We start from the raw sequence: 17,204 nt of genomic DNA, 5'->3' as shown, positions 1-17,204 counted from the left end.
CTCGTACTCGTACAACAAAAAAGAAACACAATCAAATGCAAACATATGCGGCGCACAAGAAGCCAAAAACGTTGAAGGTGATTTTTACTTTTACTTACTGAAATTCATGTGCACGATTTTCCACCATCGGACGTCGATTTCAAATGCCGAGCTTTCAAATGAAGAGGCAACCAAAGCAGCATCCCCATCCACATCCACATCCACGCAGAAGTCTCTCCAGATGCGAAAGATGATGAAGCTACCAATAAAAGCCTCCTCGCCCTGCCCTTCTTCACCTCTGCCCTCGTCCATTGAAAGTGAAATGTTGGCTTTAAACTATTGTTTTGAGATTTTTTTTGGTTGTGTGGCTGCCCGTGCCAGTGCGTTGTTTTCCCATTTGGAAATCAATTTCTGACAGTTTTTCTATTGTAATTTCTCAGACTGTTGTCTGCATCAAAAACCAAAAAAAGGATTGCGTTTTCCGCCTTTGTGTGTGGCCGCCGCCTGGATGACTAGATTTTTATTTCATTTATTTAATTTACTTCTTTATGACTTGTTTGGTTTGGCTTTTACGAGTTACCCGCCGAGTTTTAATTAGTTTGGTCTAGCCGAGGTTTCTTTTTGAGCAATTGTAATCTTGGCTTTAATTGCTGCCTTATGGCTTTGTAATTTGATTTTGCGGTCGGAGTTTTTATTGAGGTTGCAATAATGTGAAAATCAACGGAAATCGCAATTGGATTGATTACAATGAGATCTGAAGGGTGCCTACACATATATTTTAGGATCTACAACAAATGTTTGAAAAGAAATGAAAGCAATGGATTAATGCAAATAAAAAAGCACGTTAATTATAACTAGCATATGTTACTATATGGCTTATAAAAAAGAAAGAAATTATTTAATTTAAATCGAATGTGGTTTCTATTATTATTCATATTAAACAAACATGATTTCATAAAATCATCAGCATCCTACCTTCTTAAACAAACCTTTTTTGTTGGGCCCTTCACGCTCTCCCTTTCTCCGCACCATATAATGGTGACTAATTACCGGGCCTAAACGATGTCACCCATGCAGGTGATCTCATCCGATTCGATTCCATTCCCACTCAGCATGCGGCTCAAAATGCACTTCCCACAGCGGCCAACGAAAGTGAAACTGGGGAAAAGAAAGAGAGGTGGAAGAAACCGAAATTTTCAATACTTTTTTTTTTGCTTTTCTTAAATATTACACAATGGGCTCGGCCCATCCAAGTCAATATTATGTTATGTTAATAACTCTCATGCCGCCGATGGGACAACAGCCACAAAGTTGTGGCCCGAAACTTTCCCACTCTACGAGTAGATGGGCGATGCAGGCGAAATTCTTGGCATGCAATGCAGAACTGGTCGGATGTTGGCGCATACGTTGACTCGCCTCGAATCGGATTCGATCGCTGCCAGCGGTTCCGGATCGGATCGGATCCGATCGGACCGGACCGGACCGGCCGACGACCGGACAAACAAACAGACATACTGTCTGCCCCTTGATGGCCCCACCATTCGATGGCTGTATCTCTCTTGGCCCTCGCTTCGATTCGCTTTTTTTCGTAAATGGAGCTTGAAGCGCGACCGCGCACCGCAGGCGATGATCAAGCGAATACACTGAAAAAAAACTATGTGGAAATGGGTCGACACATGGGTCCGATATGCCAAATTTTAAAGAACGAAATTGCAACATGCAGATACTGAAAAAATGTTATCAGCCGATAAATTCATTTGGAAGAAGAATAAGTGGGTTAAACGTTTTAATGTGTAAGCTCCCCTAATCAGAATCTCGGGTAAAAAATAATATATATTTTGAATTTTTTTTACTATTTTTTAAATAGTGTTTTTTCACAGTACACAGTATTCTGTTTATTTCTTATAAAGTGCAAACGACAATTTTGGAAATTACATGTTTTTTTTTCGGTGCACCAAACACACAATCGCTGCAACGACGACATTCGCTTTCATTTCCAACTGCAGTTGCCTCTCAGCTGCTGGTCAGTCACACTTGCTACCCAGTGCCATAGCACACCATATTTTCATGCCATGCCGTGCCATGCACTTGCCACTCACGCCCCTCTGCCCCTCTGCACGCCACGCCACTGCGACCCCCCTTCGCCCGGGGGAGATGCCCCCGCTCTGGTCGACGGTTCATCGGTTTGTTGCACTTGATGTTCGTCTCTGTGTTTCTGTTCAAGTTTCGTTTGTGTTGCGCAGTTTCGCTTTCGATTTCTTTTGTACTTTCGATTTTCCATACCCTTGAATAAGTTGTCAAAGTTGTTTTGGCATTTGGTACCGTAACTCTTAATAGGTAAATATATATTGCAAATAGACAAACTAGAGGCAATCCACCATTTTATTTTTTAAATTAAAATTATCAAAACTATGTACTTTCAATTAAAATATGTTTATATTTTGAGGAAATTCGATTAACATTACCAGACCAGTTTAAACTTATTATTTTTTTTGCACTATTAAAGCTTACCACAAAAAATGTGTATGTAAAAATGCTGATGGCATTGACCCTTGTCCCTACCCTCTTCAAGTCAATCAACCTGTGTGTTGGCCGATCGCAAGCCACTTTCTTCTGCCAGCTTTATATCTCTTTCCTTTTGATCGGGGTCTGGGGGACTTAATAAGCGTGCGAAACTTATTAATCATATTTTATGTCGGAGACGCTTCCATGCGTGGTGGGTAAGGCGTATACTTATACTTATGAATGAGCAGAGATTAGCCGTCATTGGCTTAATCGCGCCTAAGATCGGCAACGGCCCTTTTGGCCAACAAATCGAGGGCCACTTTCATTTTTATTTCAACCGGAGTCGGTTTCCAAAACCAGTGAGGCGCTTCGATTCATGGTCAGCAAAGAAAGTTGTTCTCACACATTAATTATGCTCCTCCGATACCTCCCCATCGATTGATTGATACGATTTATAACCGGAAAAAAAATGTTTCTGGTAAAAATGCTTTTCATTCATTGATGGCCAGTCAAGTAATTCCAATTGTCTCACTCAATCTTGCTTTTCTCGATCGTTGGCCCACTTACTGAAGGTAGGACTTTATGACAAAGGCGCAGACTTCGCCGGACTTCATCCACTTTACAATTTGATGGTTCAATTATAAGAATTGATGGCCTGTAATTTTCGTGTCCCATACAAAAACGCATTATGCACAAGAAATTCCGAAAATGTCGTAATGGTTTCGATTTCAGAAGAATCGCTTTTAAATTGGGAAACTTTTAGCTTTGTGGCTTATTTAGCGGCTTTGACATTTATTTTATTTTTTGTCACCACATTTTGTTCAATGGAATTCATTGAATTAAAATTAGCATATTGGTTGGAGTTCTGAGGAAGTGATTGAGATTCCCCGAGAGTTCATTGAAATTCCACAATCTTTGAAAGGCGACATTCCTATTCAGCAATAAATACAAAATAATAATGAAAATGTTATAACTAAAGAATATCAATCATGTAATTTTTATTGATGATGAGTTTGTAATGTGCGCATGTTATAACCATTATATTTGACTTTACTGGCTAAATTGAATTGGAAATAAAATTAAGAAAACTATTTTATCATTTTTGCAGAAATTAGTGATCAGAAACGAAAAATTGTTCAAAAGCAAGTAGTTGGTCAGAAACCTGTTCCCATCTTTGTACAAACTGGATGGATGTGGTGGCTAATGATGATTTAGTCGGTTGATGTTGCTGTTGTTGTTGTTGTTGTTTCTGGGGTTGTTGTCGCTGCGGTTGAGGATGTTGGTCCAATGGTTGTTGTTGCGGCTTGCCTATTAAGCCGCAACTTAGAAACTCAAAGCGAAACAACAACTGCAATGGCAAGATTGAAAATACACATGTATAAATAAACAAAAATAAATAAACAAACAGAGCTAGCGCTGAAGTCGCAGCTAAAGCAGGCTGAAATTGAGTTAAAAGCCCAAGAGATTCGACGAGATCCAAGAGATTGAAGTTGCAAACAACTTTCCACTCCAACTCGAAGCCGGAGCGGGTTTGTTTGGGACTTGACTTGACTTGACTTGACTTGACTTTGACTTGGACTTGGATTTGGAATTGGTGGACATGATCCACGTGTGCGTGCGGCTCACTAACTAAACGCGGTATATATATATATAGATAGATAGTTCCGAGAGTGTGCGCTCATACGTGATATGTGGAGGGGATGCCACAAATTGTTTATTTGTCAATCGGTTTTTGGCTTATTAGCCGCAGCGGCAGCAAAAGTGAAATTTTCCACAACTCCGCAAGTGGAGCTTGAGCTTAAAGCCGATTTATGGCCGGCAGCGGTACGATTCAGCTAATAGTTAATAGCCCCGGCCGCTGCCAATAAATCAGCGCGCTCGGCAGTGAGTGAAAAACGTGACTTTTGATTTGACATTTCACAGTCATAAGTATGCGACCGCGACTGCGACAGCCACGACCCGTCTCGCCCCGGGTTTCTTATCAAATTAAATCGAAAACAAGTCGGTCTCATGCAATTTAAATTCATTTGGCTGCTGCTGCTGCATCTGGGGTAAGTTGGGGCTCGGCATCATCATCATCTCGAGCGTCTTGAATGTCATCTCGAATGTGGCTAAATGTCAAAATGCATCTGGCAGCGCATCCGAGACATCTTCCCCGCTGCTAATTGAGTCATTTCGTTCTTTCGTTCATCAACCCCCTCTCTCTTTTTATGACTTTGCCTATAACTATTTAATTCACTAACTAACCGAATGCATTCTCTATTCGAATCTTGCACGCTTGCGCAATAGTCGTCGAGTCTGGCTGAACCAGTAAGTATAAGACTGCATATATTGCGGATAAGTATGAGCTAAGATCCCACCGATCGCCTCTAGATTCGTTACCTGTGTCTGTCATACATAATTGTGCTTGCATGACTTCATAGCGAGTGTTTTCTGTATTATGTCGTACTCTCAAAAGTAGCTTAGGTTTTAATTCTCAATTAAAATTTTTGTTGTTTTTTTCAGCTTTGAATATTGACATTATCTTCAATTTAAATTACTCACAAAACCATTTTATTTAAAATTTTATGCAGACTTTTTTGGCTGTCTTGTTGTTCGTTTCGTTTTGAATACTTAAAATCACTCTTTGATTTTTTTATATCCACATCCATTTCACTTGAGATTTCGTACAGACTTTATGTACAATGATTATGTTGTAGTTTTAGTATTGAATAATTGATAGAGATTAATAATATTTGTATTTAATATGTAATCTTAGGAGATACAACACATTAGACTTTTTTAAGTTGACAAAACCATTCGATCGGAAATGGTTTTTGATAAAATTTGGGAACTCTTTGCCCCAAAAACGGTTCATTACCTTGGAGCCAGCTTCATACTCAGTTCCCAATAGCAGTCACAACCTTTTGATTTGTCATTAGCATTCGCATTTGTGGCTGAGTTACTCACTCGGCGCGATCAATCAGTTGGGCTTTTGTCTGGGTTGGTCCACATTTGCACGGCGCACTTTGCTTCATTAGCCAGTGCCTGGGGGCGTTGCCACGCCCATCCTCCCAGCGGCTCACTCAAAATTCTGCACGCGCAGCCCCAAAAGACCCCGTAATCCCCGCAGAACGCCCAGTTTCGTTTAAAAATCTCCCATTTGTGTGTCAGCAACGACATGCGCGATGCATAAATATTCAGCATGTGGCTTGGATTTGATTTGAAATACCCTAAAACAGAAGTTGGCTTGAATTTAATTTGAAATACCCTAAATCAGAAGTTGGCTTGGGTTAAGGCTTTAAAGTTGGCTCCTGAATTATGCAATTTTGAAAAAAAAAATATAGCTGGAAAAACACCAAGCGCAACAAATAAAAAGTATATAAAAACTACCCATTAATAAAAAATAAACCACAGACTAATTTAAGTATGTGTCATTCATTCCCATATGAATTTTATTTTACTTTAGCATTCATTCTTTAAACTTGTATTGTTATTTTTTAAATTAAAAAGCTTAATTTGATGGGCATACAACACTGCTTAGAGTCGAACTTGCAATCTTAATCTTACTGCATGATTGACCTTATGCGAACAACATTTTTCCCACAGCTACTAGCTAATTTAAAAGAAACGTTTACTGAGGGTAAATTTACATCCATATAAGCAGATTCAATTTTTTTTTAATTTGATCAGTTCTTCTCTGGAACACCAAAATTGAAAAACAGTTCGCACAATTTGGAAGACAATTGTGACTCATTTAGTCACGATCTTTTTTCCATTTACCCGCCTGTTCTATACGTATAAGTTTTTTTTAATTTTGCAAACAACCAAAACAGCGACCAGGCTGGCATTGATAATTTATGTTTGAATGTCTACCGGTGCCAGTGGCAGTGGCTGTGCCAGTGGAGTTTGGGCTACGTGGTCGCGTATTAGGAGCTCGGTAGGAGTAGCCAACGGTACTCTGGAACTGGTACCCCTCTACGCCATTGGAGTCGCCACACGTTGCGCAGTTTAGCGGTGGCCGTAATGTGACAAAAGTAGATCGCAATTTGGTGATCGTGTGAGCCCCCGATCGAAAAACGGGTCGTTAGAAGGTGCTACCCACTAAAGCTGAACCTATTTCTGTCACTTAACTTCTCGGACCCATTGAAATTTATGTGGAAAACGTGTCGACTGACTTAACCTGATGAAAGCCTGACAGCAGCTGAAAACTGCAAACTGCAACTGCAACTGCAACTGCGAGTGCAATTGCAATTGCTGCTACTGTTGCAACTGTTGCAAGTCTCTCACTCATTCTCTCTCCCCTAGCTATTTGAATACAAACGTGCGACTTTTCACATAAATCAATGTTAATGGCGCATTTAAACGACCCACCACGGACAACAACAGCAGCAACCACAGAGAATATCATAAAATGCAACAAAAATAAGAAAATCACAAGCCAGATAAATAAAATTAGCCAGCGTAATTGCAAACCAGACAGCCGGAGACCCCAAAAAGAAAAAAATGTATATAGAGTAGCTCGATTAGACCTCCGTGGAAGAGGAGTGGGAGGGTTTACCTCTTTTTTTCGGCCCACTTTGTTAAGTTGCTGGATAGTTTTGGAGGCGAGTGAGTGGCCGGGCACTACCGTATTACACATTTCGTTTTTGGGATTTGATTTTCGTTTTCGTTTTTGTTATTTTATTGTTTTGTAAACATTTTATGGTGTCAGCTTACAAAACATGATCGGGGTCGGTCGGGATCGAGTCAAAAATCGGGATACCATGCACTATTTGAGGTTGTTTGGTCACTTGCAAAAGGTGACTTAATTCGTGGTCCATTTGAAATTAATGAAATGTGGCAGTACAATTTACACAGCTTTTTGATAAATTAATATCGATATTACAAAAAAGTTGACAACATTTTCGGGCAATTTTAATTTAGTTTTTATTATCTTTTGTTCAGTAAGTACTGAAGTAAAGCTTGATTAAATAATTAAATTTTGTAAAAAATCAAATATATAATATTCAATATAAAATAATTTTTGTTTACTTTTAAATCGTTTTACTTTTATAATTAGTTATATTTATTATTACTGGTACAACTAAATTTTATTCTATTAATAAAAGTAATAACTGAAATAAAGGTAATTACATTATTTAATTATTTATTATTATTATTATTTAATTTGAAAATATTGTTTTTCATTCATTATTCCGTTTGCTTGACTAAATTAAATGGTGTTTTAAGGAATATTTCCTTGTTTTTTCTGTTCTATTTATTAAAAACCATCTATTTAATATTTCCTATAGTTAATTAGTAAAATCAACATTTTATTTATATAAATATATAAATTTGCACATAATATTTTTGCTCTCATTGTAAGAAATATCTCACTTTCGTTAATTAGTAGCTGATTGACGACCTTAGGCCACCGCGGGAGCTGTCTCAAATTAAATGCCAGTTCAGTTGGGTTCAATTGCAGAAGGCATTGTGCTATTCCCCACTTGGCAATCTCGTTTGCAGCTTTGTCAAATCGAAAAGAAATATATACAGATACACCCACCCAAAGCAGACCAAAACAATCCAAAACAAGAGACCGACAGCAGCTTAATGGCGGGCGCGACTAACGACCGAAATCCACTTTAAATGCGGCCCAATTGTCGCTTATTGTTCGCCTGTGCTAGACTAGAGGTGTGCAAAGGCCAAGACCCCCTTAGCCCACCCACCCCACCAAGTGGTCTGGGTTTTGTAGTCGTTTCTACTTGTAATTTATTTTATTTGCTTTAACCCCCCAACAAAAAATAAAAGGCAAAAATACCACGCAGACAGTTAAATTGGCGCACGTCATTAACATTAGTCATGGCTTAGACGAATAGTTTGGGCAAAAACTATATATGTGTGTAGATATCTGGTTGCGGTATAGTTAAGGTAACACGTGCGCCACACACACTCAACAAGTTGCTGATAAGCAGACAGCGTTAAAGCCAAACACAAAAGAGGAGCTATGAAAATTTGGCACTTTTTTAATTAAAACACATTTAAAATAGTTTTTTTTTTCCGGTTGAAAGATAAGCGAGATATGATAACTGCGTTCATTTTCTTATTCGTTTATTTTTTGCCAATAATATTTCCGAATAAATTTGCTTTGCTAATTAAGATTAAATATTTTTGGTTATTTGTTGAACATTTGTTATCAAATAGCTTAAAAATATTTTCACAATTTACTAGACTTTCCAGCCCAAAATTATGTAATTTATATTCCGTAACCAATCAGCATTAATATGTATATATTAGTCTTATGCGACACTTTTATTGAACATAAATATTAATATATCTCTTTCGACATTTTTTAGGCATCGCGAAAGGTCTCCAAATGCGGATATCTATTTGTGGCGCCGGATTGGGACTTTAGCAATCCATTGTACAGAACAAAGGTGAGTTCTATTGATAATGTTTATATGGCTATAGTTAAGATATCTTTCAAAATAGTAAAGTGATTCATTTTCATTAAAAAAGTGGGGTTTTGTTGGGATTTGCAAATCAATCGCAGCAGGTTGTATTTAATAAATCAATTTTTGACCATAAGCAAGATGTAAATTAGGTGGAAGAAAATAAAAAAAAAACCAACCAGATAGCTAAATTCCTATTGTTCCTTTCAAGAATATACGTATACTTGTCTTGATCACAGGTGTTTTCATTTTGTTTAGTATAATACCTAAACCATTTGAAACTAGTTTAAGAAAATCAGCCAAGATCCATATCTGGTGAACTTAATGACCGCTACAAGTTTAGCACCTCATCTTCACAGCTCTCAAATAAACTGACTGTTTAGAGAGATCCTCATCCCAAGAGTTCCACACTTGGAGAACCAGTTCATTTGGGGGCAAACGAAAAGAAAAAATCACACCTTGAATGCATTAAGGCTAACCAAATTTCCGATGTCCACTTTCCCAAAAATGCCAAACCGCCTATCCCCACTACAAGTAAATCCCATAAAGCAAATTGCCAGCCGTGTCCACCCAGGGGGGAGTGGTGGGTTAAGATGGGAGGGGGTGGGGTGGGGTGGCCATGGGTGGCGACTCGGTGGCTTCGGCGGGGTGGTGTGAAAAGCAGAAACACTTGAGCAAATATTTGACAGCAGCTGGCGGAACAGAGGCGACGCACAGCCACCGATTTGTTTTTGGACGGTTGGCAAAGAAAGTGCCGCTGTTTGGTGGCGAGGGGAAAGGTGACACGGGGTAACGGGCAGAGCAAGGTAATGATGACAGTTTGGCACTTGATACACTTCAAAAAATCCATTTAAATTTATCCATTAAATGATAATACCTTATTATTTTCCTTCGAATTTTTTCACAAAGTAATATTCGTTAAGATCTGAGTGTTAACTATTTTTAAATTAATTTTAAAGTTTATAGGTGATTCTTTTACAAAGATAGTAATATATTGTGTTTAGTTACATAAAATATTTATGTATCATAAATAAATAGTCAATGTTGTTAGTGAGATATTTGTTGTAGTGCAGCTACCGCCAGCAGCACCCGCAGTTGCATCAGCTGATGGCCAATACTTGCAACGCCTCTTCCACATCCTCATCCTCTTCCTGGGGATCTGGGACTTGGAACTTGGACTGGAGGCTTCGACGTCGTCACTTCACTCTCTCGTGGCGATTTGTATCTCGACCAATTAGCGAATGACGTAGCGACGTGGCGACAGCAGCGCATCGTTAAAACCGCAACGCAAACGTTCGGCGACATATGCAAATGGCTGCAAACAGTTACAGCCAGTATTTGGATGTGTGGCAGGGGGATAGAGGAAGTTGGAAGCTGGAAGCTGGAAGTTGCAAAGATCGGGCGGACAGGTAGAAATGGCCAAATGCTGGCCACACTGCCTCTGATTTGTGCTGAGCGACGGCCAATTCAGCCGACAAACTCCGGCAACGACAGCGATGCTGATGATAATAATAAAAGTGTGCGCATGCGCAGAGCGCACTTCCTTGTTAACAACATAAATTTACGTATGTTTTTTAATAGATGGACAGGTATTTAATTAACATTTGTGCAGAAGCAGTCGCAGTCGCAATCGCAAGCCACTAACCGGATGTTGTAAGCTGTTTTGTACTGAAAAAGCACTCAGATCCAACGAGCGGGGCAGGCAGTCATCAAGTGTCTTGAATCGAGGGCGGGGCTAATTGTGGTGCTGGAGCGGCAATGGGAAGGAAATAAATTTAAGCAACTAGCCACAGTATTCCGTGGTGACTTTCTTTCGGCGAATGTGCAAAATTAATTGGATTGATGAAGAAAATGTATAAACATTATTTGTTTATTATTTAAATTGGTTAAATTTCTTGAAATTTAATCACTTTTGAGCTTAAGTTTTGTTAAAAAAAAAGATTAAGGCTGTCTACAATATGGACTTGATTTTTTGTTTTGGATGTATGTTAGGTTATACTTCTCCTAGATCGATAATCCAAAGAATATAACCCAATGTTACCGAATATTAATAAACATGCTAATTAAATTTAAAATTGAACACGTTTGGGCAACGCTTGAATACACATCTTTTATGTTCAAGAATACAATCCTCTTGTATGTACAAATGATATCATTTCATAATTCATAAATCAGATTCCTTACATGGAATTTCCTGGTTTAACATTAGAGTCAAATTTTGAACAATTAATTTTTTATGCTGAAGCCCAGCTCAGCATGTTAAGCTTTAAAAAGGACCTACAGTCAAATATATATAATAGTTTTCGTATTGAAATTAAGCAACTGCCTTCTAGACCCCAATTATATTCAGCAAGTAATAAAAAGTAACTTAATTTCCCCTACTAAAATGTTCCCGGTATGCTAATTCCCCACTCAATTTCCATTTCACTTGGGTCCATGTATCGGTGGCTTTACTTTCCCGTCTTGTCGGAAAATATCTGCCATCGCCCATCAGTTCTTTATCTTAGTTGAGCAGTCATCAAGTGGAACCCCTTTCCTGGCCTTCGGCAAATCCTCAGCTCTGGGCTTTGGGTTACCCACAAAGAACCGCTGCTAACTGCTGCTGCAATAATGCCTGCTCCCTTTCCTGCCGCCATTATGTACCCCCAGTGGGGCAATTACGTGCTCTGTGCTCTGTGCTATGTGCTATGGCCAAGATTACAACTTCCCCCACTTCTGACAAATCCCCGCAACCGCTGCAGGTGCAACCAATTTCTTATTGTCTCGGCTCTTTGCATTGGCACTTTTTTGTTTGAGCGCCATTTGGATAGCATTTTGTTTTGGGTCTGTTGGCCATGCACCTGAACTTGATTGGGAGGCCCCAAGGTGTTTTTATAGATATGCTTTTTTGATTCGATTTTCAGGCTGTATGTGGTCCTTGTGGTTTGGTGGTAAGGAGACTAAATCATAATTTCCCTAGAGAAAGTTTTTTTGCTCACTAGTTTAAGAAATGTTGATTGCAACACCGGAAACCACTTGTGAGTCTGAATTAATATTTAAATGAGAAACTATAAGATAGTATAAATAAAACTTTATGTGAATATATATAAAAGAACCAGTGTCGTAAAACTAGCCACTGTAATTAAATCCTTTTCTTTTTTTTTAGCCCATTGATGTTTTAACAAATCAATTAACTGCTTTTATCCTTCAGCTCCGATCTCAGATCTCAGATCGGCCCAATACCCTCGATCAGTCTCATAACCCTTAAGACAAATCGACAGTTATGTTAAGCGTCTGGAGTTCCGAAAGTAATTTCACCGCCAGTGCCGCTGAAACCCTTTTTAGCATAATTTCCGATAATTTCCTTTGACAAGTTAAATGCGGCAATTTGGTATCCGATAATTTATCATATAACTTAATATTGATTACGATTATGAAAGGGCCACAGCCAGCAAGAAAGGGGGAAACTCTTTTTCCAGCTATCTCACTCTCGCCACGCCGAGAGCATCTTTCTCCCTTGCTCCGAACGCTAGGAAATGGCAATAAACTTGCGGCTTGGAATTATGCAGATTTTTATCGCCTCGCCAACTTTTCTGCATACAAAGTGCATAATTTCCAGAAAGGAAAAACCTGCTCCGGACGGACAGACGGACAGACAGACGGACAGACAGACGGACAAACGGACGGATACTTGGGCAACATAAGCGCTGGCTGAGCAGCAGCCGATAAGCTTTTTGCCGGAGATGCTGGTGTGATGCGGGTAAATATTTTCATAATGACGACTTTTGCGTGAGGAGGCATTGAGTTGGGGGTCTTTTGAGAGCCAGCCTGCCTTGGGTGCAATGGACCTGATACTCCTGAAACGAAGTCCCCCTTTTTAAAACGGAAGTGTTTGCCTCGGGTTGATCTCGAGTTGCGGGGCCTGATAATGAAATTGATAATCACAATCATCACGGTCATGGTGGCTGGCCGCCACCGTTTCAGAAATGTTGTTGATTGACAAGTTGGCCAGCAGAGTCCGGACAGTCCAGGAGTGCCTTCTCTAGTCTCCGTCTCCAGGCCGTGGCTTTATTAATTAAACCAGGAAGCATTTTCGGCCGGCCTCCACGGGCAGTCCGGCACAGCTGCAGCTGGGGATCTTGAAAAATATTTATTAAAAATTATGCACGCATTAGCTGGCCTGGCGGTCGGTCTCTCTGGGCTTTATTAAGGAAGTGTTTTGGCTTGGTGGGCGAATTACACGAAATGCTGCATATTAATTTAGTTTCTCTAGCGGTAATAGCTGCGATTTGCGGTCAGGCTTAGACCCAGTCTCGGTTTATGGTCGTTTGATAGCCGAGAGGATCCGCTATAAAAATAAGCATCCAACATTTTACGACCCGGCCCGTTCTCTTTTTATCTATCTATCTATAGACTCAAAACTATTTGATTTCGTTTTTCTTCGTTTTTTTTTCGTCTTACGCCCACAGTACGCGTAGTCGTTTGTAATTTCCTCTAGAAACTAATTACAAACGGTGGGGAGAACAAATTAGAATATTAACTGAAAATTGTCTACACGTAAGCAAATTCATTAGTTGCAATTAACGGATGATAGGAATGGAGACTATCGATCGAGCGTCCGATGTAGGCGTACCGATTGAAATGGCATGGAAGTGGAAATGAATTGCCGGCGAGACTGTGGGTGATGCGGATGAATAGGTGGGAGATCTGTAATCCAGAACTAATGAGTATACAGTCTGGGTGGGGAGAAATATCGATCGATCACCTCTAAAACGAATCGATCACGATGCTGTAAGCCCAAAGAAGTTATTTATGTGCTTGTTAATTGGGTGTTAGTGATGGACTTTAATGAAAAATAAATCTGAAAATCTTGCATAACCAATTAAATTTAAAAGCTGCTAATTGGTCAAAAATAAGAAATAGCATTGAGTGACATAACAGTTAAATAATTTATGAAACAGATATACAAAAAATTAAAAAAAAAACAATTAAAACACCCTCCTGGAAATAATATTTGTTTTCGACATTAGGCAAATATTTAGCGAATATGCAGTTATTTTTGTGGTGACCAATTCTGAGCACACAGCGGACAATTGGGTTAAGCACATGCATATAACCAAAGCAAACAAAGTAATTTGCACACTTGACAGCCTGCCAACTTGAAAATGGCTGCATGAGCGATTTAATGGAATGACTAACTGAATGACTGACTGTCAGACAGCGAGGCAGCTGCGCCGCTCAAGTTCTGCCGATGCCGTCTCCCACCGCCAATAAATAGCAATTAGAATAACATGCCAATAAATCTTGGCTGGCTAAACTCTTTTCCATAAACTGCAATCGCTCAGTTCTCGATGCTGCTGCTGTTGCAGCAGTTGAACGGAACTGAAGGCGACCTTGGCTTGCATATGAGTACGATATCTATAATAAAGATTTGCACACTGTAAGAATATACTTTGGCCCACAAATTTAGCAGCTATCTTAACTGTAAAAGCTTAAACACAATGCAAACCTTTTTTTATACTTTGTTTAATTTTTAAATTTACCACAAAATACTTATAAACACTGATGTATATGGGTATCAAGTATTTATTTTTGCTCAGACTAATATCTTAATAAAAACCATAGTATACCATAACTATAGTTTTCCCTGGAACTATTAACAACATTGTAACTATGTGACCTAAAAAAATAGTTGTACTTATAGACACTTCTTTTTCTCAGTGCACTGGCAGCTCTCCCACTTGCCAGCCTCCTCTTCCACCTCCACGACCAGCCATCTCTCTTTGTCTCTGTCAGTTTCATTCATAAATAAATACAAAAGTGCAACACCTCTAAATTTATATGTTAATTAGTTGGGCTGCAAGCTGAAACCGCAAATTAGCCCACGACTCGACTCGCGACTGACTGATGCATTTGCAACTGTCAACGCTGGAGTAAAGCGAAATGGATGGAGTTCTCGACGTGGGTGCGCAGAGTGCACCACCACCTCCTCCTCCTCCCTTTTCCACCCACCCAAAGGTGTGTTAATTGATTGCTCGGGCCTTTCAGGGCCCACAATTGCTAACGGTAAAAGCTGCAGGCTGTGGCCACCAACGCCTCAAGAATTCACTGGCAAAAAAGGCCAAAACAAAACTCATCTCCGGGGTCCATTTATCCTGTGGCTCAGCAAAAAACCAGACAACATAAGAATTAATTGTTCACATTGTTTAAAGTCATATTTTAAAATGACAATTATTCAACGTGTTGTGATGTGATGATCATCAATAAGTACTGTTCTCAGATATTGAAAACAATAATACATAAAATCGTATTACAACGATTCTGCAGAGTTTTTTGGGTTCTTGGGTAAAGAGTGTGTGAACTTCGACCGGGTTTTAGTCATTATTATTTTCAGTGCTATACTCTGTTGTCAATGGAATATGGCCTGCCCCAGTCTCCTTCGCCTTCAGTGAGTTTTCCTCGCTTTTTGCCTCTTGCCATTACATAAAACAGCGGGCTGAGACAAGGCGAGACTTACGTAGACTGAGCGTCTAACGGAGATGACGTTGACTTCGAGAGATCGCGTATTGGATTTCCACGCCGTCATAGTCGTTGAATGGAGCCGCTATGTGCTATGTGCGATGTGCGATGTGTGGTGGATGAGGGGTGAGAAGTGGACTTCTGGTGCTGTTTGGGGGTAGTGGTGTGGCTCCAGCCTATGTGTGGTTGCATTGACGAACTGTCAGACGACGGAAAGAGACAACAAGACCCCGTCGGAGGCTATATTTCTAACTGTGGTGTGGTTTTATTGTGCACATCAAGCCTAGCGGGCCAGCCTTAATAAAATGTTGGCTTTCATCTCTGCCTGTGGTGTACCCTGGATAGAGAATGTGGGACATACTTGGCTTATGGCAAAGCATATTTATTTATAGACAGATATAGAGGAATTTAGTGTAGCCAAAAATTGGATTTTTCTGCTTAAACAATGATTTGAATGTAAAACACTCATATTGAGAGCATACATTAATTATTTTTATTGCAAAAAAATTGTTAAAACTATTATTTCCACAACAAAATTGTACATTTTATAATTTGTTTCCTTGTTTTTTAATGTGTTAAGGCCCCTGCGTTTTTATTTAGTTATGTTTTTGGCAATCACTAAACTATTTTAATGGGCTTTCAACGAATTGGTCACGTTACACTTCCGGTCTATGATCGTGGCCTATTCCAGCGTATTCCCCATTCGAAACTCAAACACTTGAGCACTTATGAGATCTGTACTCATCTTTCTGAGCCCCTTTTACAACCCCCTTGCAAAGTATTATTTAACTTTTCTCATTTGCTGACTGCTTTATGCAAGTTCGTATATCGTTTCTGTCGGCGTTTGTTTTGTTTTTCATCCGCTGCAGCAGCAGTTTGTTTTTGTCATCTAGCCCATGTGCAATATTGTGCAGCCAAACAAAAAGAGAAGGGGTATACTCTTTTGGTGGGGGAAAAACTGGAGGGCGGTGGAAATGGTCGCACTAAAGTTTTCATCATAACGGTAACGACTTTTGCAAAATCACCAGGGAGACGTTAGATGTTTGATTTCCGCGTAATTACCTTTTTTGTGGTATGGTTTTTCCAGCTCTGTTTGGAGAGTGTCTCGTTCGCACTAATTACGTAAAAAAAAACGCCTCCTGCAGCTGCAGTTTTTGTGGGCGTGTCAGCGATGTGGCAATTGTTTTTTTTTAATTTTTCTTTTTTGTTCATTGTTTTTGTTTTGGCTGCAATCGCTCCCCGTTTAACACGTATCGCATTAAGGCGCACTTAATAAGCCAATTGCCGCTCTCCCAGTCGCCGGCGGTTAGCCCATTCCCCCATAAAAGAAAATAACTACTGGTGAACGATTTCCGCTCGCGACCGTCATTTGACACGTTTAACGAAATGAAAATGATTGACGACTCGTCGACTTGTCGACTTGCCAACTCTGGATTCTCCCTGCCCCACAGCAGTATGGTATACATATGCATGTAGATATTTCGCAATGGTCGCCTCTTGCAAAATGGCCAACTGCTGTGGGGCCCACTGACAAGTTAATAGTCGACTCTATTAACTTTTTATGACCACAGCAAGTGCTCTTTTGTCGCCCCAAAGGAAGTTGCATTCACTTGAGAACAACAACGCCGCACCGTCCCCAACAACAATGAAATAATCAATTTACGAATATTGAAAATGAGAGCTCCAAGCTGTTTGGTAATGACTAAATCAATAATTGACTTCCTGCGGTGCTTTAGCAATCGCATTTGATCATTATTGCATTGATTAGTTTTTAGTTTGTTATGTAATTTGTGGTAAGCATTGGGTTTG

At 39.7% G+C, this 17,204-nt stretch overlaps 1 protein-coding gene across 5 annotated transcripts in view; it reads left to right on the top strand.

Moving 5' to 3' along the window:
* Positions 1-17,204, top strand: part of LOC128263009 (protein outspread) — a 121,651-nt gene that overhangs the window by 74,672 nt on the left and 29,775 nt on the right. For 3 of the 5 annotated variants that reach the window (XM_052997639.1, XM_052997638.1, XM_052997643.1), the window contains 2 exons: positions 4,774-4,794; positions 8,802-8,882. In XM_052997639.1, the coding sequence (XP_052853599.1) occupies positions 4,774-4,794; positions 8,802-8,882 (102 nt within the window). The remainder of the gene's footprint in view (positions 1-4,773; positions 4,795-8,801; positions 8,883-17,204) is intronic. The other 2 variants (XM_052997642.1, XM_052997640.1) reach the window with 1 other exon arrangement.

This window comes from Drosophila gunungcola, unplaced genomic scaffold (genome assembly GCF_025200985.1).
Source record: "Drosophila gunungcola strain Sukarami unplaced genomic scaffold, Dgunungcola_SK_2 000001F, whole genome shotgun sequence".
Lineage (NCBI taxonomy): Eukaryota > Metazoa > Arthropoda > Insecta > Diptera > Drosophilidae > Drosophila > Drosophila gunungcola.
This window is presented reverse-complemented; position numbering and strand designations above follow the sequence as displayed.